Source organism: Watersipora subatra, chromosome 4 (genome assembly GCF_963576615.1).
Source record: "Watersipora subatra chromosome 4, tzWatSuba1.1, whole genome shotgun sequence".
Classification (NCBI taxonomy): domain Eukaryota; kingdom Metazoa; phylum Bryozoa; class Gymnolaemata; order Cheilostomatida; family Watersiporidae; genus Watersipora; species Watersipora subatra.
Window position 1 is genome coordinate 30,186,454 of NC_088711.1, and position 19,341 is coordinate 30,205,794.

General features: G+C 34.3%; 1 protein-coding gene across 3 annotated transcripts in view; it reads right to left on the reverse strand.

Moving 5' to 3' along the window:
• LOC137393309 (ectonucleoside triphosphate diphosphohydrolase 3-like) overlaps nucleotides 1-19,341 on the reverse strand; it is a 129,671-nt gene that overhangs the window by 5,672 nt on the left and 104,658 nt on the right. For all 3 annotated transcript variants that reach the window (XM_068079801.1, XM_068079799.1, XM_068079800.1), the window contains 4 exons: nucleotides 12,456-12,695; nucleotides 7,975-8,097; nucleotides 5,629-5,751; nucleotides 3,883-4,002 (listed from right to left, as the gene is read on the reverse strand). In XM_068079801.1, the coding sequence (XP_067935902.1) occupies nucleotides 3,883-4,002; nucleotides 5,629-5,751; nucleotides 7,975-8,097; nucleotides 12,456-12,695 (606 nt within the window). The remainder of the gene's footprint in view (nucleotides 1-3,882; nucleotides 4,003-5,628; nucleotides 5,752-7,974; nucleotides 8,098-12,455; nucleotides 12,696-19,341) is intronic.

Genomic DNA, 19,341 nt, shown 5'->3' on the forward strand with positions numbered 1-19,341 from the left:
TGTTTCGCAATATTCGGATAGTGAAAAGGAAACAGATAAGTGATAAAATTTTAAACTGATGGCAAAGTTAAAAATTTAGTAAAATACATATTAAAACTTTGCTTGAAGCATTTGTTTAGTAAGCTAAATTCATTCAAGTTAAATTCAATGTTTATGTTAGATGTCTGTCTCAAAGTTAAAGAACTCCATACGGTACGTACTGTACATAGTAATGTTACATTTTGTTGCAGATCGTAATCAGTAAATACACTAAAGTTACTGCAGGTAATTATAGTTACTAAGATTAACACATTATTTTGTTACTAAATTATAATATGTAGGCTACAGTGTATTTGAAATTTTGAAGATTTCTACCAGGAGGTGTTTGCATTAGATAATAACTATGGGTTTCTATACCCCTATATACAAAACTTTCAGCTTACAATACCAAGACTGGAATTTTTTGCTTGGCTGTATGAAACTTATATAATATTTACCATCTCAAAGAAAGCAAATCAAAGCTTGGGTTTGCCATAAGAAAATTATAAAAAAGTTATTCCGGTTTGTAGAAGTCTGGTGCCACACCTTTGCCCCGTGACGGTTGGTCATAACAAATGCAAATGTGCAGAACAGGGGATACAAATTGAAATACAGCGAAGTCCTTGTTAAACAAATTGAAATACAGCAATACAGTAATACTTCAACTTACGAGTGCTCCAACTTACGAGAAATTTGAGATACGAGCAAGCTTTCAAGCAAGTTTTAGCACTAACATACGAGCCATGTTTGAGATATGAGCACTTGAGTCAGTTGCCAAGTATGCAAGAGGTGTTTTATGAGAACAACATCACTCTGTATTTTTCAACAGCTCAGGTAATACTGTTGTACCGTGTTTTTTGTGCACAATTTTCTGCGCAGAATTAGGTGAATTATACGTACTGTGCGTAGACCGAAAGTTTGCCAATAAAATGAAAGACAATACAAAGAAAAAACGCAAATGATAACATTGATATTAAACGGAAAAAATATTGAAAAATACGCGAAATGTGTATGCGTGATTGAGTTAGCTCGGCAATATGACAGAAATACATTCATAATTATCAAACAGGATTATATTCAGGGCATTTAGTTCGCAAACGGACTAACCATAGTTTTAAAACGGTGCAGCGATCTTCACGACCGCTGATGGCATTGGACAAACAATTGGCCGGTGACAGTGTAACTGAAACGATGCTATGTAAAAAGGCCAGCGCTATCTATCCAAACTGTTTAATAGACATTCGGACAAGCTGGCTAGTGGTCGTGCATTAACCATTTGTGACGACACCTGTGTTCGTTCTAATCGCAACATGTCACAAGGGCGACAAAGGCAAACGTCCTTAGATAGGTTTATCTTAAAACGGCCGGCTAGTCGTGAAAGCGAATAAAAAGGAAAAATTTCTCGCTAACCAGCGAGAAACTTCAAACTATGAACGCCGAAGAAATTGTAATTACGTTTAGTTGAAAATGAAAATTTGCTTTTAGGTTTGCTTCTAAGGTTGTCTTTTAACACTTTGATAAAATCCAAATTTATAAAATTCAAATGTTGTAACAAAGGATAACTTATATCTCCCTCCCCGGCAAATGCGAGTGTTAACTGCTATGTATTTAATTTTACATTTTAATTAATCACATTTCCTTGCATTATTTTTTATTTGTTGCTTTTTGAAAGCATGTAGTACGTAAGGACAATAACCAACATGTTCTTTCTGTTACAATATCTTGTTTTGAGTCTTTTATTTGCTTTTTTTTAGAGTATGGAAACTAATCAATATATATTTAATTGTTCTATATATAAATAAATTGCACCAACATGCGAGTGAATTGACATACGAGCTCAGTCTCGGAACGCATTAAGCTCGTAAGTTGAAGTATGACTGTACAGTGAATGCCTTGTTCTGCTCAAGAAAACCCGAACGGTGAGAGATCGGCACATGTAATAACTATCTGTCCAACTATTCCACAGTACAGCAAGGCGGTAGAGTGGTGCAGGTGGTAGTCGACATGGCTGCTAAACTGAATATTTGAATATATACAAATATTTCGTAGAGTGGTATAGAAACCCATAGTAAATAACTAACGCAAACAGCTCAGGTAAAAACATAAAAATTTTATATACATACTGTGCATATTTTACATACGTACTGTGCATATTTTACATACGTACTGTGCATACTTTACATACGTACTGTGCACATCTTACATACGTACTGTGCATACTTTACATACGTACTGTGCATATTTTACATACGTACTGTGCATATTTTACATACGTACTGTGCATATTTTACATACGTACTGTGCATATTAAAAATTAGTAACAAAAGAATATGTTAACCTTAGTAACTATTGTTACCTACATCAGTGATTTTCAGCCACTGTGCCGTGGCACTCTGGTCTGAATCTCTGACCGCACTTTAGTCTCTGACAGTGGTTGAATTTCTGACGGCACACAATCTCTGACGGCACACTAGTGTGCCGCAGCACACTAGTGTGCCGCAGCACACTAGTGTGCCATCAGAAATTGCCAGGTGTGCCGTGTGAAATTATCCGATGTCACTTTTTAAAATTTAAATTTTTATAAAACATTTATTAATCATCTTCTGTAAATATTATGCCATTGTCCGGTGTTTTTGATATAAAATATGGAAGGGTGAATTACCGTAAAACCTTTATTTGAACGCTATGACGTTCTATTTTTCGACCTTTCTTTTCTGATGACGTTTAATGAGAAGTGATGTTCAATAAAAGAGCGGCATTCAATTTTTCAACTATCTGCTTAAGATTTTGGTAAGTTAAACTTCATTTAATGATTAACAATAACATCCAACATAAAGTTATAATATGAGATAATTAAACAAACAACCAACATAAAATTATAAGACAAAAATTATAATACAAGACATATAGTACAAAATAACATGGTGATTACTGGTATGTAATAAAATGTTTCATGTTGAAAACCAAATGATCTTTTTTCTTGTTTATGCTTTATAATAAGTAATTAACTAACTAATCAAATGATACACCACTATTACAACAGTCCTCGTCGAGTAGTTCTAGAATCACTCTAGAACCAGCCTCGAATACACTATGTTTCCATGATGCACAGTACTGCGGTGCAGCCCCCCTCCGAAGTCGAGGGGGTTGTACGTTCACATGCTGCGCAGTGGTTTTCAGTTAATGAGCCAGAGAAGAGAAATTGCATAAATCGAAGCGCCGGATGAAGAAATAGAATCGATCATGAATACCGAACGTCAGAAACGGTTTTTTTATGCTTCTGTCGTCATTATACTTTTATTTACAATACACATTCACAAGGTTTTACAAACCTTAACACAATTTTTACAAAGTGATATATTTTTAATAAGTATTTTCAAGTACTATATTATTTAATCAGTCTCAATTTCATTTGATCGACTTTTTTGGTGCAATCACATCTGTAAGTGTGTGTTTAGTAAGCTAAATCTATTTAAGTTCAAATCAAAGTTTATCAGGCTATACATCTGTCTTGATGGTAAGAATTCTCTATGGTACGTATTGCTGTTACTGCACATACCCATTGTACATTTTAAAGCTACACGTTATTGCAGATCATAACCCCTAAATACACTAAAGTTATTGTAGGTAACTATAGTTACTGAGATTAACATACTATTGCGCTACTTATTTTTAATATGTACAGTAATTATATAAAAATTTGATGAGTTTTACCAGGAGATGTTTGCATCATACAATTACTATAAGTGTCTATACCCTTCTATTATAGGTCATATTCGCTATACGATGCCAACCCTGGAACAAGTTAAAATCATATGGCAAGGCCAGACTGCAGTTGATAAGAAGACAATGCAACACTCTTACATCACTGTGATTTGACAGGCACCAGTCATTCATCAGTTGAACAAAGGTTGTGTAATTGATTTGGCTAACTGGGTTCTGCCATGAAAGGTCCTTGACTGCATAGGCTAGAGCCCCCCTTCCCTGCAAAAGAACAGATGCTAACTAAAGTGCTGCCACAATGCTTGAAGGCTGTAATCATTATTGATCGAGGGAAACCTCAAGTCACTAATACGCAACTATGAAAAAAATATGAAAAAAAAATCCCAATGAAACAAAGAGAAAATTAGAATTAAGTTTAGGGTAAGATTAAAACTCATCACTCATTGTGTTTCGTAAACTAAATCCATTTAAAGGTGGACTTGCAACAAAATTCACATTACAGTTATTTGGTATTAAAAGATTCAGCATGTCTTACTCTGCTGTGTTGTAAGTGCAAAATATGTGGAAATGTGATTACAATTTCTTAAAAGCTAAAAAACTAACATAACAATTAATCACAGCCATCCCGAAACTGCAGTAGATTAGAATCCCTTTCCAAAACAGCTCAAATGGGGCGTAGATGAACACACATGCTTCTGTTTACACTTTCATGCAACCTCATTTGTCGAAATATTTTCACAAATATACTTCACGCATTCAATAAAACTATGTCTATTGTCCTTACGGATCTATTTTATCATCATTGTAATCCTGTCACTCTTAGCACTGATATCTCAAAATCTACCGTAAAGATTAGTTTAATTCTTTAACCTTAGCTCGAAGGAGTGCACATCATCCTCTGATAAACATGAGGAGCCTGTTGGTCACCTGTGATAGTCGAAAAATGCTACAGAAATTATTCGCGCTGCTTGGCAGGAAGTATGGGTCACATGATCAGATTACAACTAGATGATTAGACCAAGCCAAAACAAAACTGTAAAGTAGCGAGCATCTATATTTGATACAGGCTTTTCGGTAAAACCCCAAGTGTTTATCATAAACTAGTGCTACGAGACGTTTTATATTGAGCCTTTTATTGGCCTTTCAATTCACGTGAGAACATCACGTGTCAAAACAATAAACAAATTGTTTGAGTACGCCAGAGAAATAAATTGATTCCGATCGACAGCGGTCTCGTGTGGCGGCGATTAGCTGTTTGTTTTTAGCTTTCAAGGGCCTGTAATCACATTTCCACATATTTTGCACCTACAACACAGCAGAGTAAAACATGGTGAATCTTCTGATACCAAATGACTGTAATGTGAATTTTGTTGCAAGTCAACCTTTAACTTTTATTGCAGGTCATAACCCCTAAATAGGCATTTGTTACTTTGCGAGTGCAGGTAGTGAACTACAATAATTATAAACACATATTTGCATCATAATTTCCTGTTTTATGTGTTTTTTTTTCAGATCGTGGGAATGGATAATTTGTATTTAGTTGTTTTATAAAGGAAATGGTGCCGTGAGACATGAGTAAATTGACGTAGGAGCGAAGCCCCAGAAGGCATTAAGCTCGTATGTCGAGGTCTGACTGTACTGCATATCAGGTTGTTATCTTCCCACATTTATTAACAGATGACATGTTCTGTAACTATCAAAATACAATACGACAAACAAATTTGCATTGTATTCAATAGTATATTACAGAAGTATAACAGATTATTACGGAACTCATTAAACTGCATCAAAAAAGAATAAAAAAACAGAGGGGCTCAGGATGCTCATTAAAGCTCAAGATGGAGAAAAATAACACTCTCGAGAATTGAAAAAAAGGACGAAACTCACAACAAGTCTCTGTGGCACTGTTGCTCCCAAATCAGTAAAATATGGAGAGTGTTGGAAGAGCTGAGCCATTACATTTTCACACTCCGAATTGTTTCCTACACCAACTACTTTGATGGTTCCATTCTGAAATTAGTTATTCTGACATAGAATGCATACAACGAAGGCACTGCATTAGGCCCATAGATATATAAACCTAGATTGGCCTAAATAATAGCTATTCCCATCGGATGCCTTGTCAGACTTAAATAGCATGATGTAACTTCATCGTATTGTACCTCATGCTTGATTGCACTGTTGTTAACAATGGAGCTAATGAGGAACTGATAAAATCACATTTATTTTCACATAAAAACCCTTGATACATAATCCAGTAAACTAAAACAATTCGGTGATAATATCTGATAACCACCATAGATTAAAACTATAAAAGCTATGAAATGTTGCACACAAATCATGAGCCATCAGGGCTTTATTTGCCACCCTCTCCTATCCCCATTCTTTCTTTTCCCCTTCTCCAAAGAAGATGTGAGAAGTTATACTTTTAATCTATGGTGGTTATCAGATATTATCATAGAATTGCTTTAGTTTACTGGATTATGTATACAAGAAGGTTTTTATGTGAAAATAAATGTGATTTTGTCACCTTCTCCTCATTAGCTCCATTATTAATAACAGTGCAGTCAAGCATGAGGTACAATACAGTGGCGTTGCGTCAAGCTATTTAAGTCTGACAGACTTTTTTCCCTATTGGCCAATCTAGGTTTATATATCTCTGGTTAGGCCTCAACGATGTTATTGTTGAAACACTCCCAATAGATTATATGGGTCATTAGATTATATAGGTCATCAATTAACATTAACACGAGTAAACATAAAAGGGATCATAACTCCCAATAGATTATATGGGTCATTAGATTATATAGGTCATCAATTAACATTAACACGAGTAAACATAAAAGGGATCATAACTCCCAATAGATTATATGGGTCATTAGATTATATAGGTCATCAATTAACATTAACACGAGTAAACATAAAAGGGATCATAACTCCCAATAGATTATATGGGTCATTAGATTATATAGGTCATCAATTAACATTAACACGAGTAAACATAAAAGGGATCATAACTCCCAATAGATTATATGGGTCATTAGATTATATAGGTCATCAATTAACATTAACACGAGTAAACATAAAAGGGATCATAACATAAAACTTTTAGTAAGTCCAACATTACTGTTATATAAAACATCTTCTCGTAATAGAGATGGCCTTCCTTCTCGCAGATGATTTGTTGCGACAGTTTGATAATGATATGTCGACAGTTTGATCATGATATGTCGACTGTTTGATCATATGTCGCACAGGAGCAATTGTGGTTGCATGCCCTTGCTAACACCACCAATGGGCCTGGTTATGTTCATAAACCACCAACTTATTGAACATAAGTTTAAAGTGGTTTATGAACATAACCAATTAAAGACGGCTGCCCATACCGTTACCTTAAGCATATACTGTGTATTTGTAATCTACAGTGGTATTAGTAAATATTTCAATTGTGTACAAAGTTTGTCACAAAGTTTATTTGTATGAGAGTAATGGTTCAAACTTATTTTGTTACAAACAATGAAAAATTGTATAGATTACAGCTTTATTGACTTCTGAAATCTTTATTGACTTCTGAAATATTGTAATTGTGTAATTGTAATATGTCAAATTAGTGCTATATTGAAAGCCGTCGAGTAGAGATCTGTAAGACAATAACAATCAAAATAAAAGCTCATATAGCAATGCAAGATAATGAGAGATAAGAATATTTGAAATGCTGTGAGTTTTAAATATTTAATGCTTTCACTTTGAGCACAGACAACAACGCGACAACATGAACAAAATTTTCTGACAAATAGCTCATTACATCTCGCAGGAAAGGCATTTGTAAAAATGATTACTTCAAAGGCAAAATAATTTAATCTGGCGTAACTTACTCGCCTCACGGAGTAATTCATTAATCATTCAGTTATTGAGCTTATTTATTGGCTAAGTACAGCGGTATACAATGTAAGGTCGCATAAGGAAAGTTTGCAATGTTTATAATATTTTTTGTAGCAAAAGACAGATTAAATAACATGAAAGAATTATAACTAAATAATGTTTAACAGCCTCTGTTTGCTGCATACTATCAGTTGAAAAAAAAACAGAGGAAATGTAAACTGAAAATTTTATGTTGCCTTCAGGTGGGGTATGTAGCCTACTGCTGATGATGATGATGATCCCACCTCAGTGACGTTCCAAAATCATACAAGCAAGCATTTTTGACAATAGTTTATTGAATGTATTTCATACCACAATGGTAGAGCTTGCGTATGAATTCGTGCAGACTGAAGCAAAGATGCCGGAGTACTCCATATCAGTTTCGGCTCCTCTGACATAACATGGATGCAAAACTGTCCCTTGATAGCCCGCTTCCTTATAAGGACAAAACATTTGAAGACTCCAAAGAAAAAGCCAGTCACAAAATATGAAGGCTTAAAAATTTAATTCTCAAGTTTGTAACCTTGTCGAGAGTAGGCTATTAACCACATTGTTAATACTAATTCTAAAAAACAATAATACAATGTATTACAATTTTAACTCTGTTATTTCATCAATTTTCTGCATACTCAAGCCAAATTATCATGACATCATGCTGCTAGTCAGTATGGACATGATGTAATGCAATATCTATATTTCTATGAATAAACAAAACAATATAAAGAGTTAAAGATATAAGCATTAGTTGGCAAGTTGAAATTTTGTAAAATACCCTAGGACACTTATGTATTCGCGGCATCTAACTTTCGCGTTTTCGCGGCAACAGCCTCTTGCGAAAATTTCATGAGCGAAACTAAACTATCATAACGAACGAGCGAAAACGCGAAAAAAAATGGTTTTTTTCATTGATATTCAATTTTATTTTCAATAAAATTGTCATATTAGAAATACAGGCAATTTTTGTGTGTGGTTGGCTCATTGGGCAAGTTTTGCTAAACTCATTATAGCTAATACACCGACTGAGCAGCTTGGCAAAACAAATTAAGATAATAAATTTTTTTGGAAAAGCCTAGACAAATGAAGAAGATGATGATATTAGTTTAGTCATTGATATTGTAACTGATGAGGATGACAGTCTGGTAGGGAAAGTCATAAAATTGAATAATAATTATTGTGGTGATGAATTTTATTACCAACCAAAAGCAATAACAACCCGGTGCCATGGCCATTGTGGCACCGCGTGCTATAAATACTTGAATTCTAATATTGGTACCAATCAGTCACAGCGGCTTTGACGTCATTGATAGTCTAGGAAACAAATGGCAGCAAGCGATCAAATTACATTATTGATCTAGCCTACACATTTCTACCTGCGGTTCACAAATACAAACTACCGTACTTTTCGGACAATTAGCAGCTACTTTTTTCTGATGATTTGAGCTATGCGGCTTATAGGTAGGCCTACAAGGGTGCGGCTAATCACTGTGGCTTATTCTGTGGCTTATTCTTTCACCGCTAGGCGCACTAGCGGGAATCTCCAATTAGTGCACTTTTAGCTGTGAAAGAAAATACGAAACAATGCCTCACGGTACTGTCCCGTTAGGCACTAAGTCAAAAAGCGTCGGATAATACGAAAGTGTGCCGTTCTGCACTGTTCCGTTTTAAATGGCGTTAAAAAGCACAGTCCTTAGTTCTGCGGCCTATAGTAAGGTGCGGCTTATATATTGTTTTATTATTGTTTTTGGAAAATAAAGCACATGTAGCTTATATAGAGGTGCGGTTTATAGTCCAAACAGTACGGTAGTCCCAAATTGAAAAATATTTCGTACCAGCGAACTGGACCTGAGGAATCTAATGTTTGTTCCACTGCATTTATTTTCACATCACTATATTTTCGCACTCATCAGAGCGGCGAAATTAAGTTCCAGCGAAATTTTACTCTGTTTGCTACTCACGAAACTAAATACTAGCGAAATATAAGTGTCCTAGGGTAAACACTAAAACTTAGCTTTTAGTTTGTTTTAGTCAGCAGAATTCATTTAAATTAAGTTCAAAGTGTATGTTATCCATCTGTATTGAAGATGAGTATTCCCCGTCATTTGTACTGCATGTAGTACATTGTAATATTAAGCTTTAGTGCAGTTAATAACCATTAAATACACTACAGTTGCTGCAGGTAACTACAATTAATAAGGTTAACATATTGTTTTGTTACAAATTTTTATTATGTACAATACATAAAAAAAACTTTGGTATTTTTCAGTTGGAGGAGTGTTTGCATTAATTGATTACTATAAGTTTCTATACTGCTCTGTTCGAGAGTTTTGCCTTATGATGCTAATACTGAAACGAATTCAAATCATACAGCATAATTGCATACCAACCCTTTATTTAGCCATTACTTCCTACTTACTTGCTAATGATTTCACATTTACATTTCGAAACCTTTAGAGTTGTTATAGTTTTCTCATAATTTATTTCAACAAAACACTTTTTAATGATATGAAATTTAAAGGTTACAGTTGTTTAAAGGTTACAGTTGTCTAAAGGTTACAGCTGTTTAAAGGTTACAGTTGTTTAAAGGTTACAGTTGTTTAAAGGTTACAGTTGTTTGAAGGTTACAGTTGTCTAAAGGTTACAGTTGTTTAAAGGTTACAGTTGTTTAAAGGTTACAGTTGTTTGAAGGTTACAGTTGTTTAAAGGTTACAGTTGCTTGAAGGTTACAGTTGTTTAAAGGTTACAGTTGTTTGAAGGTTACAGTTGTTTGAAGGTTACAGTTGTTTAAAGGTTACAGTTGTTTAAAGGTTACAGTTGTTTAAAGGTTACAGTTGTTTGAAGGTTACAGTTGTTTAAAGGTTACAGTTGTTTGAAGGTTACAGTTGTTTAAAGGTTACAGTTGCTTGAAGGTTACAGTTGTTTAAAGGTTACAGTTGTTTGAAGGTTACAGTTGTTTAAAGGTTACAGTTGTTTAAAGGTTACAGTTGTTTGAAGGTTACAGTTGTTTGAAGGTTACAGTTGTTTGAAAGTTACAGTTGTTTGAAGGTTACAGTTGTTTAAAGGTTACAGTTGCTTGAAGGTTACAGTTGTTTAAAGGTTACAGTTGTTTAAAGGTTACAGTTGTTTAAAGGTTACAATTGTTTGAAGGTTACAGTTGTTTGAAGGTTACAGTTGTTTAAAGGTTACAGTTGTTTAAAGGTTACAGTTGTTTAAAGGTTACAGTTGCTTGAAGGTTACAGTTGTTTAAAGGTTACAGTTGTTTGAAGGTTACAGTTGTTTGAAGGTTACAGTTGTTTAAAGGTTACAGTTGTTTGAAGGTTACAGTTGTTTAAAGGTTACAGTTGTTTAAAGGTTACAGTTGTTTAAAGGTTACAGTTGTTTAAAGGTTACAGTTGTTTAAAGGTTACAGTTGTTTAAAGGTTACAGTTGTTTAAAGGTTACAGTTGTTTAAAGGTTACAGTTGTTTAAAGGTTACAGTTGTTTAAAGGTTACAGTTGTTTAAATGTTACAGTTGTTTAAAGGTTACAGTTGTTTAAAGGTTACAGTTGACATGTAGTTGTTTAGTTTATTAGACATTTAGTTGTTACATGATATGTAGTTTGAAAGTTAGAATGGAAAATAATCTTACATGTTAAATTAAAACAAATTTTTTGTTTTTAATTTAGCACGCGGGCAACGCCGGACGTTCACCTAGTAATCTAAATGAAAGGAATTGCTGGTAATTCTCTTACTAGATTCACGATAAACATTGGGATACAATTTATGTTTACAATAGAAACTTGAGTAATGTTTATATTTTCATTCCTATTAAAACTAAATCAAAATAACTAAAATATGTGTGGATAGAAATCACAACACAAATTACTATTACGCAACAGACATGTAACCACAAAATAATGACATATCATTTGAATGTAACAAAAAATTCGACAAAACAGAAGGAATGTTGGCAAATACCAAAATGGCCAATTCAATAATTAACCATGATATTACGCTAGTAAAACATGATAGTATGATCGTATGATAGTAAGACATATTATGATAGTAAGACATATTATGATAGTAAGATATGATAGTAAGATATGATGTTATGATAGTAAGACATGATATTAAGATATGATGTTATGATAGTAAGATATGATATTATGATAGTAAGACATGATATTATGATATTAAGATATGATGTTATGATAGTAAGATATGATATTATGATAGCAAGATATGATAGTATGATAGTAAGATATGATATTATGATATTAAGATATGATATTATGATAGTAAGACATGATGTTATGATAGTAAGATATGATATTATGATAGTAAGACATGATGTTATGATAGTAAGATATGATATTATGATATTAAGATATGATGTTATGATAGTAAGATATGATATTATGATAGTAAGATATGATATTATGATAGTAAGACATGATATTATGATAGCAAGACATGAGATTATGCTAATAAGACATGATATCATGCTACTAAGATACGAGATTATGCTAGTAAGATATGACATTATGATAGCATCACGCAAGACGCAGGTTACTGAAAATGGTGCAACAGTTTGGAACAGTCTTGCGACAGTAACTGAGCAATAGAACAGAATCAAAGCTGGAAAGAAAAACGATGGGTAAATTTCTAGCTGTTAGTCGTGTAACTTTAAGTAAACTTCACACAAAAACTATATATGGTAAATCACACAAAATATGTTATCTTACCTTAGTTAAAATATGTTATCTTACGTTAAGTAAAATATGTTATCTTACTTTAGTTAAAATATGTTATCTTACCTTAGTTAAAATAGCCAAAACCTGATTTCTCATCTCAGTGGCACCAAAACAGAGATAGCTGTTGGAGAAAACTGTAAGGTCTCGGCTAAAAAGGGAGAGTTCAACTACGCCCTTCAAGGGAGCTACAGCATTCTCAGAGGTAGCAAAGCTGATCTGTGTTGAAGCTCCTCCAAGGTCCATTGAACCAATAGTTTCTTCGGTTCCTGTGGGAAGCAGTTGTGATTGCGATGGGAAAAGTTTCTGCAATGACATGATAAAAAACTGATAAAAAATAGATTTAGACAAAGTGTGCAGTTACTAAGAACTGCCAAAAAGCATGCTGCAATTGACTCCTAACCTAACACAATGCATTAGAAGTTGTTATTTTCTGAGTATCTCCAATCTGAGCCATCTGAGAGTATCTGAGCCAATCACGGCATTAGGTAGAATGAATTGCAGTATGCAAAAACAGAATAATTGTAAAAAAATAACTGAAGTGAAAAAAAAGCAACTGCAGTACGTTGCTGTCAGTAAGTGTAATTGCAGTACGTTGCTGTCAGTAAGTGTAATTGCAGTACGTTGCTGTCAGTAAGTGTAATTGCAGTACGTTGCTGTCAGTAAGTGAAATTGCAGTGCATTGCTGTCAGTAAGTGTAATTGCAGTACGTTGCTGTCAGTAAGTGTAATTGCAGTATGTCGCTGTCTGTAAGTGTAATTGCAGTACGTTGCTGTCAGTAAGTGTAATTGCAGTACATTGCTGTCAGTAAGTGTAAGTGCAGTACGTTGCTGTCAGTAAGTGTAATTGCAGTACGTTGCCGTCAGTAAGTGTAATTGCAGTACGTTGCCGTCAGTAAGTGTAATTGCAGTACGTTGCCGTCAGTAAGTGTAATTGCAGTACGTTGCCGTCAGTAAGTGTAATTGCAGTATCGCCAAATCCTCTAATTGACCGCCACCCTGAGAGAAGGTTTGAAAAATAGACTTCCACTCTCTAATCGAATGCCACCTCTATTTGACCGCCACTTTGACATTATTTGATCTTTTCGAGCCCATATTATCAATTGATCAGTAGAAAAAACTTCCCAAAACAGTATTAATGATGAATCGTTTCCATCAATAACAATCAAATCTCTCGTTTAATTTCAGAGCTTTTTGTTCTTTTTTCGTTAAAACTTTGCAAGCATCACTGTAGAAATAATAAACAACTGTCTCAGGCTATGATAAATCCTTGCGTAATGCGGTCTTGATACTTCAAACTACATGTAAATTTATATAAAAACAGTTTACATTTACGATGGTAGATGAACGACTATTTTTAGGGTGAAGGTTGCGTTTAGCGAGCAAAACTTTTACGCTTTGAACTTGTGAACTGCAACGCATAAAAATTGCTCTGCCAAAAAATTGTTTGAATGCTAATATCGACTAGCTCAGCAGTGCAGAAGAAGAGTTGAGGTCAGAAGTCAATGTAGAAGAGATATATTGTGGAAGGTAATGGACAACCAGAAGAAGCTCGTTCTTTCGAAAGCAACAGTCAGAACAAAGTTATCCGAGCTAACGATGCATATATTTTCGTTTTAAAAACGTTAATTTTTGTTTCTGCATGTAATTTAAGGATGGTTCGTTTATGTCACTTGTTCATGAAAACATATATTTATAGCATTTGATTGATGATCATTATAAAACTTATAAATTTGCAGATTTATAGCATATTATTTAATAGCATCCTTGCCTTATCTTAATGAGGCTTACAATGGATCGACGCTCATAACTTCTCTTCTAATGCACACAAAAAGCTAGTTTTAGCAGCAAACTGTAGCAAACATATCCGTGAGTCTTTTTTTCAACATTGTTAAATATCCATGTAAAATAAAAATATGACTTCAAATTTAGAATGAGATAAAAAAGTTGACGCAAAGGCACAAGCTATAATATCATCGCAGACTAATTGCAAGCAATAGATAACAACTGGTAGAGATATTTGTCGGCTTCCCAATGTATATTTTATTTAGAGATCTTTGAGAAATTGGAGGTAAGTTAGCATATTTATTGCATCCAAAAGATTTAACACCGCTCCACCAGAAAAAAAGCACAATATAGGCGATATTCGCTTCGCCCGTATAAGGGCTAAATTTATCTTCTCAAAACTTTGACGAGCCATTGGAAAAATAGACCGTCAGTCTCTATTTGAACACCACCTCTAATTGACCACCACTACAGAAGAAAGGTTGAAAAATAGAGCACCATGGCATCCAATTAGAGGTTTTCCGGTAAGTGTCTTTTACTGTGCAATTTGAACTAGATTGAGAAAATTAGAAAAACTTCTCAATTTACTTTCTCAAGGCTCTTTTAAGCACATTGAAACCAAACTACCACGAACAGCTTTCATTGTTTGTTCATGGTAAATCAGACACGGTGATTCCAATTTTGTACTCAAAATAAAGATTGGTCCACTAACTTTCAAAGTAGCTTTTGTTTTTTAAGGCTTTTTTACAGCGATTCAAAATCGGTGTCACAATCAACACAACACGCCCTGCCCATAAATATGTGACGTAATCTTTTTAGGGATGGAAGTAGAGGATGTTTAATCTGATCTAGAATGGGTGTCTTAAAACCCATTATTCTCAATATACCCATTAGAATGGCAAATGTTGTTATATCTTAAATACAAATCAGTTTTCTGTCTAAAGACTTTTTTATTACCTGGGCAACGCCGGGTAGTACAGCTAGCCATAACTAAAACTAAAGAAAGAAGCAGACAAATCCTTATATCAAAAAAATTATTTTATATTTAGTTGATCCCTTGTAAATGCCTTCGTATAATGAGGCTTGAAAATGCGCCAAACCACATTTGTACTTTTCAAAAAAGAATTTCTGTAGGTTATCTCTGGTCATTCATAATTGTTGGCTACAAATTTACAGTAATATTATATTAAACATGAATGTGAAAACTTTTAAATAGGAGTAAAGAGAAAAAATAGGAGAAAAGAGAATGAGGAATCACCGACATTCAAGTTGATAGTGAATAGGTTAACAACTGTGTAAAACCTGCTTGACAATTTATTAGTTGGTGCAGTTCTATTTGCAGAACCACCAACCATCATTTGAGAAACTTCGTCGCATCCTATTTTCTCTGTCAACGTGAACACTTGCATACAATTATGTCTTAGACAAAATAACAGCTTCTGTATAAAATCTAACGAGGTGAATATTACAAAAACTGTTACCTCTATTTCAGGAAAAATATTGCAATCAAATATTACTACGACATTGTGATGATGCAATATTGGTAGTATTTGGATATGCAAAGTTTACCATGATTTTGTAAATGTGTAATTTAATATTTTCACATTCCTACAACTACTTATATAGAGGGCAATATTTAAAAGCTGTGAATTTTAACGCATTTGCTAAACCAGGGGTCGGCAACCTGCGACTCCGGAGCCGCTTGCGGCTCTTTCATCCCCTCGCTGAGGCTCCCTCTGACTTTGGAATTTTCTCCTTTTGCTACCATATGCCAAGTAATTTATAAAAATATAAAAATTTTATCACTAGATTTTGTAATATAATTTTAAAAATGGTAAGTATGGTGATAAATCAAACATTGCCGCTTGCTAAGCGTCGTTATTTACATTATGTTGTCTTATCACATGATCTCATTATTAGTACCTTATCACATGATCGTCACGTGACTGTAACATAAAAGTACCAAAAAATGTTCTAGCGGATTCGCCCGGAAGGTCAGATCGCTACGAGATACCTCATGATATAATGTCAATGAACTGGGTTAATTAAACAATTAGAAATCTAGTTAAGGATGTCCAGCCACTTAGGTCTGCAATATCGTCAACAACACTACTGACAAACAACATCAACACTAATACAGGTAGTACACTTCATAACAATTTATGCGCCAATAAAACCACCGAAATTATTTTATTGTTCTTTGCAAAAGCGTAGTTTTGTTTGCTCAGCAATTAAATCATTATACATGCCAAAACTTTACGTTTTATGATGTAAACATTGTATAAAAACATTAAAAGCTAAACAAAAAAGTTACATGTAGTATTTATTTTTAAATTGAAATATGAAAGGGGGTTTGTGGCTCCCACTGCGTTCTTTCCTGTGGAATGCGGGTCAAAATGGCTCTTTGAGTAGAAAAGGTTGCCGACCCCGGAGCTAAACCAAAGACGAATTTTAAAAGTAATGGTCCGTGTAAATTAAATTAGAAAACTTATACTTTTGTTACCAGCCAACCAGACTGATAATGCTATCATGCATTTTCGCAGTTTTTTTCTTAGAGATTTTCTAGCAAACTAAAAATGTTTTTGCCAACTAATAAACTGGATTTTTGTTTTTAAGTTTCACCAAGTAACATTTATTAGGTGTAATTTTTTAAACACGTAAAACCTTTATGTTATTGCTATATGTAGTAGAGCGCACCCTCAGGATGCGATAGCTGTGAAATACAATTTTTTCACCTTACCAAGTTAAACCAGGTGAGATTCTCAACTGATCATGCAAATTTTATTTCATACGAATTTAAGAAAATCTTCGCTTGAGTTCAAATTTGGCAGTTGTGCTTATTAGGTATGTTAAAATAACAAAAAGGCCAAAATGCTTTCCGCCGAAAACATTTTCACAATGTTTGGAAGAAACACGATGACTGGTTTCTTTCAGATCAGCATTCCACATAGGAAATTTTGTGAAAATTACATAAGCGAGAGCAAATATTCATTTTTAGCGTTAAACCAATATTTACTATAAACCTTTATTCAGCATACTTATATAACTACAAGTATCTATATTTAATTGGTTAGCTATGGAATCTGAAACCGATCCAAACGTTACAGGATGAAGAAAAAAAGTGATTTCCATAACAACAATGTTGAAAGTCATAAATAAATAAGAAGGCGCTCGTATTGTTAACATTGCCAAGGAATATGGTCACAACCGATCAACAATTGCAACTATTATTAAAACAATAATCCGATTAAAGCAAGCACAGAGAAGAGCTCACGAGGTCAGGAAGAGTGAAGAGGAACGACTCCTCAAAATGAGGAGTCGTTAAAGATAGACTTCAATAAATAGATTTTTTTAAAAAGAAAAGTGTCGAAAAGCACAGATAATAACAGCGATCTATCAAGAGAGCTGGAGATGAAAGCGCACCTGAAGAACTGCTATTAGACGCAAGTGAAAAACTGCTATTAGACGCACCTGAAGAACTGCTATTAGACGCACCTGAAGAACTGCTATTAGATTAAGGTTTTTTAAGAACTCTTAATGCTAAGCGTTTAATTTACTGATGCAGACTAGTAGATAAAAACTATACGGTACAATGCATGTATAATGTACAATGCATGTATAATGTATATCATTATTTGTCCTCTTTGTATGCCATGTTTTTTTATGTTTTCTTCATTTCAATGATGCTTTTGCAGACGGGCCTGTTTTCTACTATGTAAATACAAATCATATGTATGTAACTCACATATAACTAGCTACTCAAGATAGCTGACACCTCCACATTACCTTGTAGAACTTGCTAAAGCCCTGCCCTCTAGGGTTAATTACGTGCAAACTTCTGTATGTATGGTTACATCGATTCTTGTGCACATTTCATAAGACAAGCTACAAACTTCTCTGGATATTTTTATAAGTGTTAGCTAGCTAGCAATTATCTGCATCAGTATTTACAGTGCATCAGCAAGCATCATCCTCAATAAGTGATCAAGTACGCTGTCTTCTACATGCACCAAGTTTTTGCCAAGATACGTTATTGCCTTCGCTCTGTCCTACTCGCTAATGTACCAGCTCAAGTAACGTTATTCAAAAGGTACCCTACAGGATGAATTTATTCGCGGAGTTATATTTCGCGAAAATTGTCGTTTCATACATATTCGCGGGTGAAAACTACCACTCTCTAGGAAAAGTTTACTCTATTGCGGCTAGTAATAGAGTTATTCCAACGCATGCGCACACCGCGTGTTCCGGTTTATATTTAGCTTACAACTGCGAGGCAATCATGCTAAGCTACGGTAAACAATTTTTGCTGCGTCCAGAGGTTTTCACGAATATTCATCGCTTTGGAGGCCTTTAATAAGCCAACAACTTGTGGTAAGTAATGAGTTTTTCACATTTACTAAATTAGTTGAATTTTACTTTGGTTCTTCGGTAAAACGCAATACTTATTTTTTCCACCCCTACCGCTTCATTATTTGTTTTAGTGTGAGAGAGAGAATTTTCATCATACACCGAAAAACAATGATTGCAAGGGTGGTAGATGTCATTCTTAGAAGATCGCCAATCATTCAGGGAAATTAAGGTTGAAGTGACCGCAGCTACTTACGAGAAGAATATATCTGTTTTTTAAAAAGGAACCAAAACGCCTTTACGAGCACAAATCTTTGGCCAGCCGGCAAAACTTTGCAATAGTAAGCCACGAGGAGAGTTCTGATGATAACTTCCTTGCCAGCTATGTAGTATAGAAAGAATCGCCTTCAACATCTACCCAAGACAGTGACAGAGCTGCTATTACCAAAATAACTAGTCAGAAAGCACCATTACACGCTAGTATTCACATATCAAGAGTACCAGTTTAATTTTATTGCTAGACAACCGCCATATGGACTAAACTGTTTATATTTACTCCATTCATCATTTGTAAAATTTTATTTGTATTTGAAATACTTTATTTGCACACTCAGGTTTGTAAAAAATTATAATATATCTATACACGAAATAAAATATATAATTTAATCATGTTTGCTGCAGCGATATCAAGGAGTTGTTGTTGATGAAGGGGTCTAAGTTGACTGGTTGCTTCTCTGCCAATATTCCTGCCGTGATGAATATTACTACTTGTCTCTAGTTTTCGTAATCGGAGTAGGTTGTTTCATTCTCAATCTGCAGTA